Raw genomic sequence first — 14,049 nt, 5'->3', positions numbered from 1 at the left:
TTTTTCCACAATTTAGCTGGATACGGGTGGAAAGCCACTAATAGGAATTATTTGAAAAAATGTGCAGCGGGCTGCACTATTTGCAAAAAAGGACAATGGAATGGATAGAACTGTATGAGTCAGTGAACCACCCTGAGCTGGATACAACCGGCTGTGGCTGCACACAGACTACAGGGCGAGCTGCACTCACACGGAGACCGTGCAGACAGCCGTAAACGGCGCTGCAAGGCCCCAAAAACCTCCTCTACGTTATCCTATGTAGTGTTTTTCCACAATTTAGCTGGATACGGGTGGGAAGTCACTAATAGGAATTATTTGAAAAAAATGTGCAGCAGCCTGCACTACTTGCAAAAAAGGACAATGGAATGGATAGAACAGTATGAGGCAGTGAACCACCCTGACCTGAATACAACCAGCTATGGCTGCACACAGACTAGAGAGTGGGCTGCACTCACACACACAGAGACCTTGCAGATCGCTGTGAAAACAGCGCTGCAAGGCAAAAGCAAGGTGAACACACAGCGGTTGCTAAATTAGCCTGGGAAAAGCACAAAGAAGCGAATCGCTATCTCAACTGGCCCTCAGTCAGAAAACAGCGTCCTGTCACTAACTGAATTCACAGCAGAGTGAGCCCAAAATGGCGCCAGCGACTTTTAAACTGCAGCATGACATCATTTCAGCAGCCAATCACAGCCTTGCCAGTAGTTTCATGCCCACCATGCTGAACAGGATGTGCCCACACTTGTAATCAGTCCTCATTGGCTGAATTCATGCTGTTTGAATTGAGAACTTCCGATTCCGGTATCCGATATGCGGCAAGTATCGGATCTCGGTATCGGAATTCCGATACCGCAAATATCGGCCGATACTTGCGGAATGCTCAACACTAGTCACAATGTACAATAAGTACATCACTGCTATTACCATTCATACTGGCTAGAATGAGCCCATTTTTTCCATGGCAATTTCCTGGTGGAAAATTTGTTAAAAATGTTGTGTTTTACCCAAAAATTTACAACTTGTATTTATTATTTTCCCACTTTCACCATATTTCAAAAATGTTGGTGGATCTTATTGGAAATAAAGCCTGCCATGGCCCAAAAATCTGGTATAGTTTTCACCAGAAATTGGGGTAATTTATAGAGCAAATTCTCAAGGCATTTTATTGTAGTGCACTTTTCATTAAGAATGGTGCAGACCTACTGAACTTAAAGGGGTATTCTCAAGTTCTTATATTGCTTTTTCTACCTGCTGTCATTTTCCTGCAATGAGAGTTTTCATCTTTTAGGGCTTGTTCACACAACCATATCTTCGGTCCAAGTGCTTGAAACAAAATTAACAGCACTCAGATCAATGTTATTCAAAGGGGCAGTGCAAATGGGCATATTTTATTTACTAAGCAAATCTACTTATGAAAAAAAAGCATGCACTAATTTCTTAATTTCTTCAGTATATCAGATGAGACTCCCCCATTCAAATCTATGGGTGCGTAAAAAAAAATCAGATGAAATACGGAGCCACAGCATAGCATCTGATTTTTATGGATATATTGCAATTCTGTAACATAGGAAACTGTAAATGTTTATTAGTTGCTGTAAATAAGCGGATTGTACATAGACTGCACACAGATGACAAATGAGGGAATAATTGTTCAAGTTTTCTAGGTGAAACTCTGAATTATTTTTTAAAAACTTGTGTGAATCCACTCTCTTAGTGTACGGATCATTTTTATATTTATAGAGTAGAGAAAACAGAAGAAATAACTGGGTAGAAAGGCAAAATGAGCAATTGCAATCCTGCTGAAAATCCATCATTCATGATGACATCTTGTTGCTCTTCCTTGGTATCTCCTTCTTTGAAATGGAAGCGCCTTTCCAGGATACTCACCACTACCACATAGATAACAATAGAGGATATTCCCATTTATAGCAAACAAATAAGCCACCTATTGTTGGCACAAAGATAGTCACCTGTATGTGGGAACCTAGATGGACAGTGAGGAGAGAAAACCTCAAGGTATCACCACTATAGTTGGGGCTTCATCAGGGGCAAAAACCACAACTAGTCGGCCCACTCTTTTATGTATTTAAATATCTACATTATTCGCCTATATTTCATGTTTATGTGAAGTTATCACCAACTATTTGCTGGAATTGGTGTTTTGGGGTATTTTTGTTGGTCCATATTGGACTAATGATATTAGTGTAGATACCTTATAATTTACAATTTGCTATTTACTACTTAAGGTCTGGACAGTGGAAATCTTGCTTTACCCTAAGGCCACTTTCACACTAGCATCATGCACTGCACGTCGCAATGCGACGTGCGGACGCAACGACGCTAGCGCTGAAAGCGCCGCACAATGGGGGCAGCAGATGCAGTTTTTCAACGCATTCGCTGCCCCATTGTAAGGTCCGGGGAGGAGGGGGCGGAGTTCGCATGCGCAGTCGGAAATGGCGGACACGGCACACAAAAAAACTTTACATGTAGCGTTTTTTTGTGCCGACAGTCCGCCAAAACACGACGCATCCGTTGCACGACGGATGCGACGTGTGGCAATGCGTCGCAATGCATCGCTAATGCAAGTCAATGGAGAAAAACGCATCCTGCAAGCACTTTTGCAGGATGCGTTTTTTCCTCCAAAACGACGCATTGTGACGGAGGCCAAACAACGCTAGTGTGAAAGTAGCCTAACTTGATCTTGTTTATATGTTATCGCCAGTTTTGCTTCATTAATGGTTTTAACCTTTCTGTGTTTTGGCTTGTCTGTTTTTCTAAGAAAGATGTAATATTCATTAATATTTGATGTGTCGCTAAATTCACAGCTTATTTTCATCTTATATGTAGGTAAACGTTTATGTTGTATATATTTGAACATGTTATTAAATGTTCTAATGATCTAGAGTTGTTTCATATCCACTTATTTCTGAAAAAAAAAAAAAATCAAGAAGGCCAATAATGTTCACGACAACTGTTTGCTTCTATGGTAACAATAGAGACTCCCTTTGTGTAGTCTGATGGTGCCATCCACAGGATCACATTACAGTATTTAATTATTACCACTTAGTTCTTGAAAATGTTACAAGTATGTGAACGTCTGAAGCTGTACATTCCAAGCTGTATTTATACTCAGTATTTTCCATCCACTTTTGGAAAGATTATGAAACATATGAAGCAGTTACCTGTTAGTGTAGTTGTGTCTGTCTTCTCTTAACCTCCGTACTTTGTCTTTGTTGCCAGCAATAGCGGATCTGAACATATCAGTCGTGTGTGATCCTGGTGTAATGGAGGTTTCTATCAGCCGATGTTTACTTACCGCCCTGGGATATAATTACAATGAAATCAGCCTAACAAACAATTCCATCAGCTGTACGCTCACCTTTACAAGTTACACAAATAATCGGAGAGTGCAAACTATAAAACTATACCCAGAGGATGGATGGTGCGGGACTGTGATGACGGTAGGAAAGTTTTGTGCTCTCTATATTTTGCCTTGGTCCGTATGGTTTCAGCAAAGTGGCATAATGTAAAGCTTGCTCTGTAATCTGAGAGCACCATGAGGTAGGGGAAGAGAGCCTGAGTCTGTATACAGCAAGGTGTATATACATGTACACATACTGATGTGCACCCTGTGTAATGGATATACACCCTGCTGTATTCCCTTTATAACATGCATACAGTCAGATTTCTTACTAATGTATATAGTGAGTACACCAGCACCTTCAATCAAAGAACTCAAGACGCAATGCTGACACACTGCTGCTGCTGGAGATAAATTATGGCTCTGCACACCTTGTAATAGTATAGCAATGACCAGTATAAAGAGTGCAAAGAATCTCTGCGCTATTAGCATAATGAAGATAACTGCTTAACAGGCAATGCCGTACACCAAAGACAACTGCTCAATATACAATGCCATACAACAAGGCAACTGCTTAACAAGCAATGCCATGCACCAAAGACTGAAATAATTTACTTGCTATATCCCCAGGACAACTACTATGGAATTTTCATCATATGGACATGTGTGGATTTTTATAACACATACGGTGAGGGTATTTTACTTCCTATCTCTCACCTTAGTTTGCTATTTATATTTTGCTACATTTAGCAACTTTATTTTTATTAAGGGCCGGTTTTAGACAAAGTGGGGCCCTAGGCAAAAGTTTAAAGTGGGAGAAAACTGTGATTTGGTGACAACTGCTGCACTCAGTAAATTAAGTGATACATCGCATGAATCGGACTCTCTTTTATGCTGCTATCACATTACATAACCAAAACCTTATGAAGAATTCTCATTAATGGTATCACAATCCTCTAAAAAAACACCATAAGAGGAAAAAACTCCACTATTCTAGACAAAAAACACCAGTATACAGGCAGAGATGCTTACCTGTCCAAGGCCTCCAACAATTGCACTGACCAAGGTGCAGCGGACCCAAGTTAAAATGGCAAATACACAGGTGCAATAATACCGATAAGGCAGCCACCCTACAATCAGCCAATTCCTTGGACAGGTAAGCATCTCTGCCTGTATACTGGTGTTTTTATCACAATCCTCTGTCTGTACCCTAGGAATGGTGCTCCTGGATGATACCATGCAGGCAATTACCCAAGGCCCCAATCCCCAAAAGGGCCACTGCTGAAACCCTACAGTGCTGCAGGTTAAGTGTAACAAAGAGTGTGTATGTAACATCCAGTATGTGCTTATAGTGCCCAAATTTAATAATTCATAGATATAGACATGTCAGCAATCACCCAACAAACAAGCAAATTAATCAGTTATTCGGTGATTGGATCCTTTATGCTGGAACAAAAATAGTCATTATTGGCATCCCATTGCTGTCATATAAATCGGACACGAGCTGCCATAAACATCAGGCTGCATACGGACACAGCGATCATACAGGGCATCCTTCTAACCCCATCATTCTTCATCAGCCTGTGTAAAGAAGCTGGCAAAGAAGCGCTGAACTACTTGAATATAGTCAATTGGTACTCATGTAATGGTCTGAAATCGATTTATGCAAATGTACCCTAAATCTTTGTGCTGTTACACGTTAGCACTTGGGGCTATAATGTTAATTCTGCCCCAGAACACACTTTGTCTAAACTCGGCCCTGTCTGTGTCATTACTGGAGCCCGGCATCTGACTTGGCGCTGGAAGAGAGGAATGCATAAAGTCCAGCAAACTCCATTCCCCTGTGCAGTGTGCTACTTCCACAGTAAAATGTTAGCGGGATCCCTTAAGATCTTTTTATATACAACCAACCAAAATGGCTGTCATGGACTTTGTAATGTTTTCCTAGAAATGTATATATTATATTGCTTGCACTGGCTAGAACTTTCCTTATTTTGTCTCCTCAGATGGATATGGACTATCTTTACTATACCAACATAATTCACATTGGTATCCAGGATGAAAGCATAATCACAGCGTACCCAGCTACATTTCAAGCCACTTGTGCCTACAGGAGGAGAGAGCAGTTAGCGTTAAACATGACTTTGCACCCCGTAATTGGTACTATGATATTGCCTTCATGTCTGTTTCCTCTACAAGACTTTATGTCAGTGCAAGAAATTATCCTGTTATCAAGGTAAAGATAACTATTTTCTTATTCTTTATTGGTATTTTAGATGTTTTTCATACACCAGTATAATCTATATTTTGGTCTTGTTCACTAAAAAAACGAATGTGCAATGTCCAGGGTGTCATCAAATTTTAGCCAAAAGTCCCTTATCAAATTAGTGGGCTAAACCAAGGGATAATCGAATTAGTTTATTATCTGTTATTGGATTATATACTGTAGTGAAGCCACACGGTTTATAGAGGGTTGACGGCCAAGTAATAATATGTTTACATTTAATAGAGTACTGGCAGGATGAAATTGGGGACAACACACTCATATTATGAATCTAAATTGCGAGTGTTGTCCCTAACCTGACTCTGATGTAGTAGCGGCTGATAGTAATTAGTGATACTGTGTATTGTAATGGTGAACACGCTGTCGGTATTGTTCCTGACTACACTATGCTGCGTATGCTGGAGACTGATATACAATGTATAGTGCAGGTGGTCACATTGTCCATGTGCCGTGTGTGTGTATCACTGCTCTGTATGTGCCGCAGCTAGTCTACTCTGCTAGCTTACGCCTAGCTGTGCTGAGCTTATATTGTGGCACTACTAGCTGCTAGCTTTCCCTCAATATTCTGTCCCTGACATGTATAGACCTCGTCAATGATCCGCGTTTCGCCTTATTACCAGCTTTTTCTAAGGCTCTAGTGTGGCTTCACTATAGTATATGATCTAATAATAGAAAATAAGCTAATTAAATTATCCCTTGGTAATCGAATGAACAATTCTATTTCTCCCATTTGTTGGAGATGCAACAGAGAAAGAGGTACTCCAACACACATTTGGCTAGAATGCATGAAAATTAAACAATTCTGGTTAAACATCAAAGAGTTCACTAAAAAAGTCCTTAACATAGATATACCAATAACACCGGGCTTCATTCTTCTCAATTTGGATCCCTCCACTATATACCTAAACAGAAAATCACTGATATCTCATTTGATCAATGCGGCTAAAATTACCATTGCACGGCATTGGAAAGATGTTGAAGCCCCTACATGTAAAGAATGGTTAAAAGAAACAAATCAAACAGGCATATACGAAAAGCTTAGACTGTCCAACGCCAAAAACTCAAAAATTATTGACTCCTGGACCCTGTGGTTAAATACATCAGAGAAGCCTCCAGGAGAAACAATCTATACTCCTTAAAACATACCTCTTTACAATTTCATCATTTCTTTATGTCTATTTCAAAATCAAATGTTTATACCTTCATTTGAAAGACTGAACTTACTAACTATTTAATCAACACCATCACTCTGAGCAGGACACCTCGGAACCCTTTATCTACCTTTCTTTCCCTTGTTCCCATCCCCCAATTCTCCCTAAGTTTTCGCCTCCACTCCCTTTACCCCCCCACTTCCTGTTATATTTAGATGACTTTGTGACTCTCTGGAAATAACAAAAACTAGTTATGCAAATAGTAACCTTTATTTTATGTCACAAAAAAGATGTCATGTTCTTTTGTTTTCCTCGTTTGTTAAAAAACACTTTAAATAAAGAATTTATTAAAATAAAATTATCCCTTGGTTTAGCCAACTAACGGACTTTAGCTAAAATTTGATGACACCCTGGACATTGCACATTTGCTTTTTTTTAGTGGACCAAGATCAAAATATACAGTTAATACAAAATTATGATCCTCTTTATGTTCAGGTCAATACTGAATATACAGTTTATATAACTTCCAATTATTCCAATGTTAAAATTATTAACAAAAGTTATATTTTAAAATAACATAATTTATTCACACACTACCCCCCTTTCCCTTCCTCATTTACTTGCCTTTTTAGTGGTGTACACTTTTGTGAATCATTCTCAGATCGGTGATTTTGCTAATATTCCTGTGTAATCTACATATTTACAATCAATACTAAATCCATATCTAGTTTTATATTCAGAGTGTCTATTGCTACAAAATAAAGGACACAATCACCCTTTAGGCATCTGTAAATGTAACTGTCCATTTTCTCCCTCCGTGCTTTGTCATAAACTGCCCACATATGTACATGGCTGATATTTCCTCTTATTCCATCATAAACTTGCACTTTCAGGTCATCCTCAAATTAAGTAAGAAACTACAGTCTGCATTGATATTTTGGCCATCAATAATACACAGACTTCATTAAGCTCAATCTTTTGGATCTTTTAAAGGGTTGTCTAGTACATAGATATTGATGACCTGCGCTAAGAATGTCATCAATGTCATATCAGGAACACCCTTTGCAACACTCAGTGCCCCATTTAATCGGGTTCCATGGCAGCTGCAAGCAAAGAGTATATGAGTCCAGGACTCCACAGCTCTATACACTGTGTACTGTCTGCTCTCGGTTATTGGATATCAGATTCAATTCACTTCAAATAGAGATGAGCTGCAGTTTCTGATTATGACCACTGTACAGCATAGAGAGCTGTGGTGAGTTTTGGGCTTTCTTGAGGGACTGACAGCCGAGGAAGCCCAAAATGCGAGCGTGCGTCGGGGTAACGGCATGAGCACTCCCCATATCATTTCCCCACATGGGTAAGCACTTTTTCCTGCACTTTATCTATGTCTAGGGATTTTGGATACTGCTTTATACACTGACACAATTTATTTATTCCTTCTGCCTTTATTCCTGGACAAATACTGTGAGAACATGTTCTTGTACTAGTATGCTGCCTTGTGGCCATTTCACAGCATTGTCCGGGATGTATATACTCTTTCTCACCAGTCAGATGTAAGAGTTATGTACAGTTTATACATTGAACTAATTTTATGTCATGTGTCAAATCCAAGCCTAGTGCTTTTTGATATTGTGACCCTTTTTGTATTGCATGGTGTCGCTTGTTTTTGTCTTCATCAATTATTCATCATACATTGTGTATTGTTCACATTTTTTATATTAGTAAGAAATAAAGTTTTAATTTTTTTATATTAACATGACTGTTACTCTTACTATATTTTAGTTTGGGGCACAGTGCTCCATTTGTTTTGTAGGATCAACATATGTTTTAGATAGATTTATATTTTGATAGACCATACTTTTATGATTGTGGTCATATCAATTATGTTTTTATTATTTTTTGTATTCCTTTATTTTAAAACTTGGAAAGGGGAATGATTTAGAATGTGATATGTTTTATATTTTAAAATCATTTTGTATTTTATTTTTTACCCTTCTTTTTAGTCTCCTCCTTCTTAGCTAAATTAAACCTGCAATCATGCTATAGACTGCTATACCACAATATTGCATTATATAGTGGAAATCACAAAGTCACTTGGGAGAAGAACCAAGATGGGGAGATAGGGGCCTTCAGCTATCCCGCAGCTGCCATAGTAACTTATCGGTGTCTAAATTCAAGGGTACATTCTGTAAAGTCTGTGTTCAGAATAGACAGATTTTCCTATTATTGAGATATGAGATGACAGTTGGACCTCATAAAGTTCTATGGAGAGAGAAGGGGGGTAGAGTACGGAGGATCTAGAGAGACAGACACAGACATTCTGCAGCAAGTTCTCCTGAAAATTACAGTTTGCAAAACTTGCATTATTTACAATGTGTTAAGCATTACTTTTTTTTTTTAACAGCATAAACCAATCAGTTTACAACCTGCCCTTTCCTGGAGATGTAAACCAGCCAATAATATATGATGATGTATGTGCACATACCTGCTGGTAAGTTACCTCAATAATTAAATGAAATGAGAAACACATCTTTTATATCGTATTAAATTTAAACAAAACCATAGAAACGGGTCAGCACAACTTTTGGTATAAGTGCAGTGGGTAGGTACAGATTCACACTGTGGCCATTAACAGACAATAATCTACAATAGAAAAAATCTGTAAATACCTGCAGTACGTAAATAGTAATTAGTAATAGCACATGTAAATAACATAGGGTACTTAGTTTTCACTATTTTGATCAAAAGAGAGTAAATGCCATCCCACCGCCACAAGCTGTAACTGTAGGAAGCAACACTGTTTGACAAACAATTTCACATGCTGTTGTGCAAATGGAATAGATAACAAATGGAAATTATTTGCAATTATCAAGACATACTCAATAAAGGAGTGGTTCTGCAGGTGGGGACCACAGACCACATCTCAGTACCAATGCTTTCTGGCTGATGTTTTGGTCACTTTTGAATGTTGGTTGTGCTTTCACACTCGTAGTAGCATGAGATGGACTCTACAACCCACACAAGTGGCTCAGGTAGTGCAGCTCATCCAGGATGACACATCATTGCGAGCTGTGGCAAGAAGGTTAGCTGTGCCTGGAGGCGCTACCAGAAGACAGGCCAGTACACCAGGAGGCGTGGAGGGGGCCATAGGAGGGCAACAACCCAGCAGCAGGACCACTACCTCAGCCTTTGTGCAAGGAGGAGCAGGAGGAGCACTGCCAGAGACCTGCAAAATGACATCCAGCAGGCCACAAATGTGCAAATGTCTGCACAAACAGTTAGAAACCGACTCCATGAGGATGGTCTTAGTGCCGACGTCCAGAGATGGTAGTTGTGCTCACAGCCCAACACCATGCAGGATGCTTGGCATCTGCCACAGAACATCTTTCAGCATGACCGGTTTGGCAGTGGGTCAGTAATTGTGTGGGGTGGCATTTCTTTTGGAAGGCCGCACAGCCCTCCATGTGCTCGCCAGAGGGATCATTTCTTACAATTGTCCAACAGTAATCTGCAAGCAGAGCTGGAATTAGGGGAAGGCAAAAAGGCAAATACCTAAGGCCCCCACCCACAAAGCGAGCCACCTGCTTCTGTAGCCACTTTATGAAGTGCACAGAGGTGAACAGCATTACTTAGAGTGAATAATGCTGTGCATTCTCCATAGTCCCTGTGTGTTCCTCTCTCCCTCTCACCCAGCAGTGTCCAGTTAAAAGTTGATAGTGAGTGGGAGGGGCTATCTCACAGCACAGCAAAATTCAAATGCCAGGGTCAGGACAGGGAGTTGGCTGCAGCCTGTCTGTGTCCCACTCCTCCTTATCATGGCTGATCCTAAACAACTGCCATGGAATCTGCACAAGTGAAGCAGGGGGGAAATAAAATGGGGAAAATAAGTATTTGATACACTGACGATTTTACACGTTTTCCCACCTACAAAGAATGGAGAGGTCTGTACACTTCAACTGTGAGAGAAAGAATCTAAAAATAAAAAAGCTGAAAATTACATTATATGATTTCTAAATAATTAAATTTCATTTTATTACATGACATACCCAATATACTTGAGTATAAGCCCACCTGAGTATAAGTCAAGGCACCTAATTTTGCCGCGAAAAACTGGGAAAACTTATTGACTCAAGTATAAGCCAGGTATGCATTGTCCCCTCATCCCCATCCTGGTATGCACTGTTCTCTCATCCACATCCTGGTATGCACGGCCTCCTCATCCCCATCCTGGTATGCACGGCCTCCTCATCTCCATTCTGGTATGCACGGCCTCCTCATCCCCATCCTGGTATGCATGGCCTCCTCATCCCCATTCTGGTATGCACAGTCTCCTCTTCCCCATTCTGGTATGCATGGTCCCCCAAACCCTATCCTGGTATGCATGGTCTCCTCATCCCTATCCAGGTATGCATGGCTTCCTCATCCCCATCCTTGTATGCATTGTCTCCTCATCCCTATTTTGGTATGCATGGTTCCTCATCCCTATCATTGCATGCATGGCTCCCTCATCCCTATCCTGGTATCCCTCATGAGTCATCCCGCATGGCTCCATCAGAAAAGCATACAAAAAAAATTCCAAAAACATCCGACTTACTGTCCCTCGCAGCATCTTGTTCCGGTGCCAGCAGCTGCAGCAGCTGGGCGATCACGTGTCCCTGCTACTTAAGGGAATGAATATTCACTGCCCTCCATGCCTATTGGAGTAGAGAGAAGTGAATATTAATTCACTTAAAGGGAACCTGTCAGCAATAATGTGCACAGTAAACTACAGGCAGTGGCAGGGCTGCGCAATTATTCTGATTAAAATGATACCTTGGTTGATGAAATCTGTTGTGTGGTTGTTATTTAATCTATTTTTTCAGTTTTGAGTTAATGATATGCTCGTGGTCCGGGGTGGGGCCCCTAGTTTACATAATGAATAGTGATGAGCGAATACTTTAGGCATTATTCGTTACTCGCACGAATAGTATGGTTTTCGGGCTCTTCACTACTTGGTGAGTAATTAGGTATTTGCCTCGGTATATTTGAGTGACCCGCCCAGCATGTTTGGCATTTTATTTGCAGCCAATGAACATGCTGGGCTGGCTTGCCAATCACAGTAATGCAGGCGCTATCTTTGGTGTGGCATTACTGTAATTGGCTGGCCTTCCAGCATTATAGGGACTATTTAACCTCTTTACCCCCAAGGGTGGTTTGCACGTTAATGACCGGGCCAATTTTTACAATTCTGACCACTGTCCCTTTATGAGGCTATAACTCTGGAACGCTTCAACGGTTCTTGGCAATTCTGACATTGTTTTCTCGTGACATATTGTACTTCATGATAGTGGTAAAATTTCTTCGATATAACTTGCGTTTATTTGTGAAAAAAAATGGAAATTTGGTGAAAATTGTGAAAATTTTGCAATTTTCCAACTTTGAATTTTTATGCCCTTAAATCACAGAGATATGTCACACAAAGTACTTAATAGGTAACATTTCCCACATGTCTACTTTATATCTGCACAATTTAGGAACCCAAATTTTTTTTGGTTAGGGAGTTATAAGGGTTAAAAGTTGACCAGCAATTTCTCATTTTTACAACACCATTTTTTTTTAGGGACCACATCTCATTTGAAGTCATTTTGAGGGGTCTATATGATAGAAAATACCCAAGTGTGACACCATTCTAAAAACTGCAACCCTCAAGGTGCTCAAAACCACATTCAAGAAATTTATTAACCCTTCAGGTGTTTCACAGGAATTTTTGGAATGTTTAAAAAAAAATTAACACTTAAATTTTTTTTACACAAAATTTATTTCAGCTCCAATTTGTTTTATTTTACCAAGGGTAACAGGAGAAAATGGACCTCAAAAGTTGTTGTACAATTTGTGCTGAGTACGCTGATACCCCATATGTGGGTGTAAACCACTGTTTGGGCGCACCGCAGAGCTCGGAAGGGAAGGAGCGCCATTTGACTTTTCAATGCAAAATTGACTGGAATTGAGATTGAACGCCATGTTGCGTTTGGAGAGCCCCTGATGTGCCTAAACATTGAAACCCCCACAAGTGACACCATTTTGGAAAGTAGACCCCCTAAGGAACTTATCTAGATGTGTGGTGAGCACTTTGACCCACCAAGTGCTTCACAGAAGTTTATAATGCAGAGCCGTAAAAATAAAAAATCATATTTTTTCACAAAAATTATCTTTTTGCCCCCTATTTTTTATTTTCCCAAGGGTAAGAGAAGAAATTGGACCCCAAAAGTTGTTGTGCAATTTGTCCTGAGTACGCCGATACCCCATATGTGGGGGTAAACCACTGTTTGGGCGCATAGCAGAGCTTGGAAGGGAAGGAGCGCCATTTGACTTTTCAATGCAAAATTGACTGGAATTAAGATGGAACGCCATGTTATGTTTGGAGAGCCCCTGATGTGCCTAAACATTGAAACCCCCCACAAGTGACACCATTTTGGAAAGTAGACCCCTTAAGGAACTTATCTAGATGTGTGGTGAGCACTTTGACCCACCAAGTGCTTCACAGAAGTTTATAATGCAGAGCCGTAAAAATAAAAAATCATATTTTTTCACAAAAATTATCTTTTCGCCCCCAATTTTTTATTTTCCCAAGGGTAAGAGAAGAAATTAGACCACAAAAGTTGTTGTGCAATTTGTCCTGAGTACGCCGATACCCCATATGTGGGTGTAAACCACTGTTTGGGCGCACCGCAGAGCTCGGAAGGGAAGGAGCGCCATTTGACTTTTCAATGCAAAATTGACTGGAATTGAGATGGAACGCCATGTTGCGTTTGGAGAGCCCCTGATGTGCCTAAACATTGAAACCCCCACAAGTGACACCATTTTGGAAAGTAGACCCCCTAACGAACTTATCTAGATGTGTGGTGAGCACTTTGACCCACCAAGTGCTTCACAGAAGTTTATAATGCAGAGCCGTAAAAATAAAAAATCATATTTTTTCACAAAAATTATCTTTTTGCCCCCTATTTTTTATTTTCCCAAGGGTAAGAGAAGAAATTGGACCCCAAAAGTTGTTGTGCAATTTGTCCTGAGTACGCCGATACCCCATATGTGGGGGTAAACCACTGTTTGGGCGCATAGCAGAGCTCGGAAGGGAAGGAGCGCCATTTGACTTTTCAATGCAAAATTGACTGGAATTAAGATGGAACGCCATGTTATGTTTGGAGAGCCCCTGATGTGCCTAAACATTGAAACCCCCCACAAGTGACACCATTTTGGAAAGTAGACCCCTT

At 40.3% G+C, this 14,049-nt stretch overlaps 1 protein-coding gene across 2 annotated transcripts in view; it reads left to right on the top strand.

Moving 5' to 3' along the window:
* LOC143815762 (uncharacterized) overlaps positions 1-14,049 on the top strand; it is a 785,716-nt gene that overhangs the window by 508,593 nt on the left and 263,074 nt on the right. For both annotated transcript variants that reach the window (XM_077295356.1, XM_077295355.1), the window contains exons 31-33: positions 3,241-3,461; positions 5,368-5,597; positions 9,204-9,290. In XM_077295356.1, the coding sequence (XP_077151471.1) occupies positions 3,241-3,461; positions 5,368-5,597; positions 9,204-9,290 (538 nt within the window). The remainder of the gene's footprint in view (positions 1-3,240; positions 3,462-5,367; positions 5,598-9,203; positions 9,291-14,049) is intronic.

This window comes from Ranitomeya variabilis, chromosome 3, assembly GCF_051348905.1.
Source record: "Ranitomeya variabilis isolate aRanVar5 chromosome 3, aRanVar5.hap1, whole genome shotgun sequence".
NCBI lineage: Eukaryota > Metazoa > Chordata > Amphibia > Anura > Dendrobatidae > Ranitomeya > Ranitomeya variabilis.
Note: the sequence above shows the minus strand (reverse complement) of the source record. Positions and strands in the feature narration are given on the sequence as shown.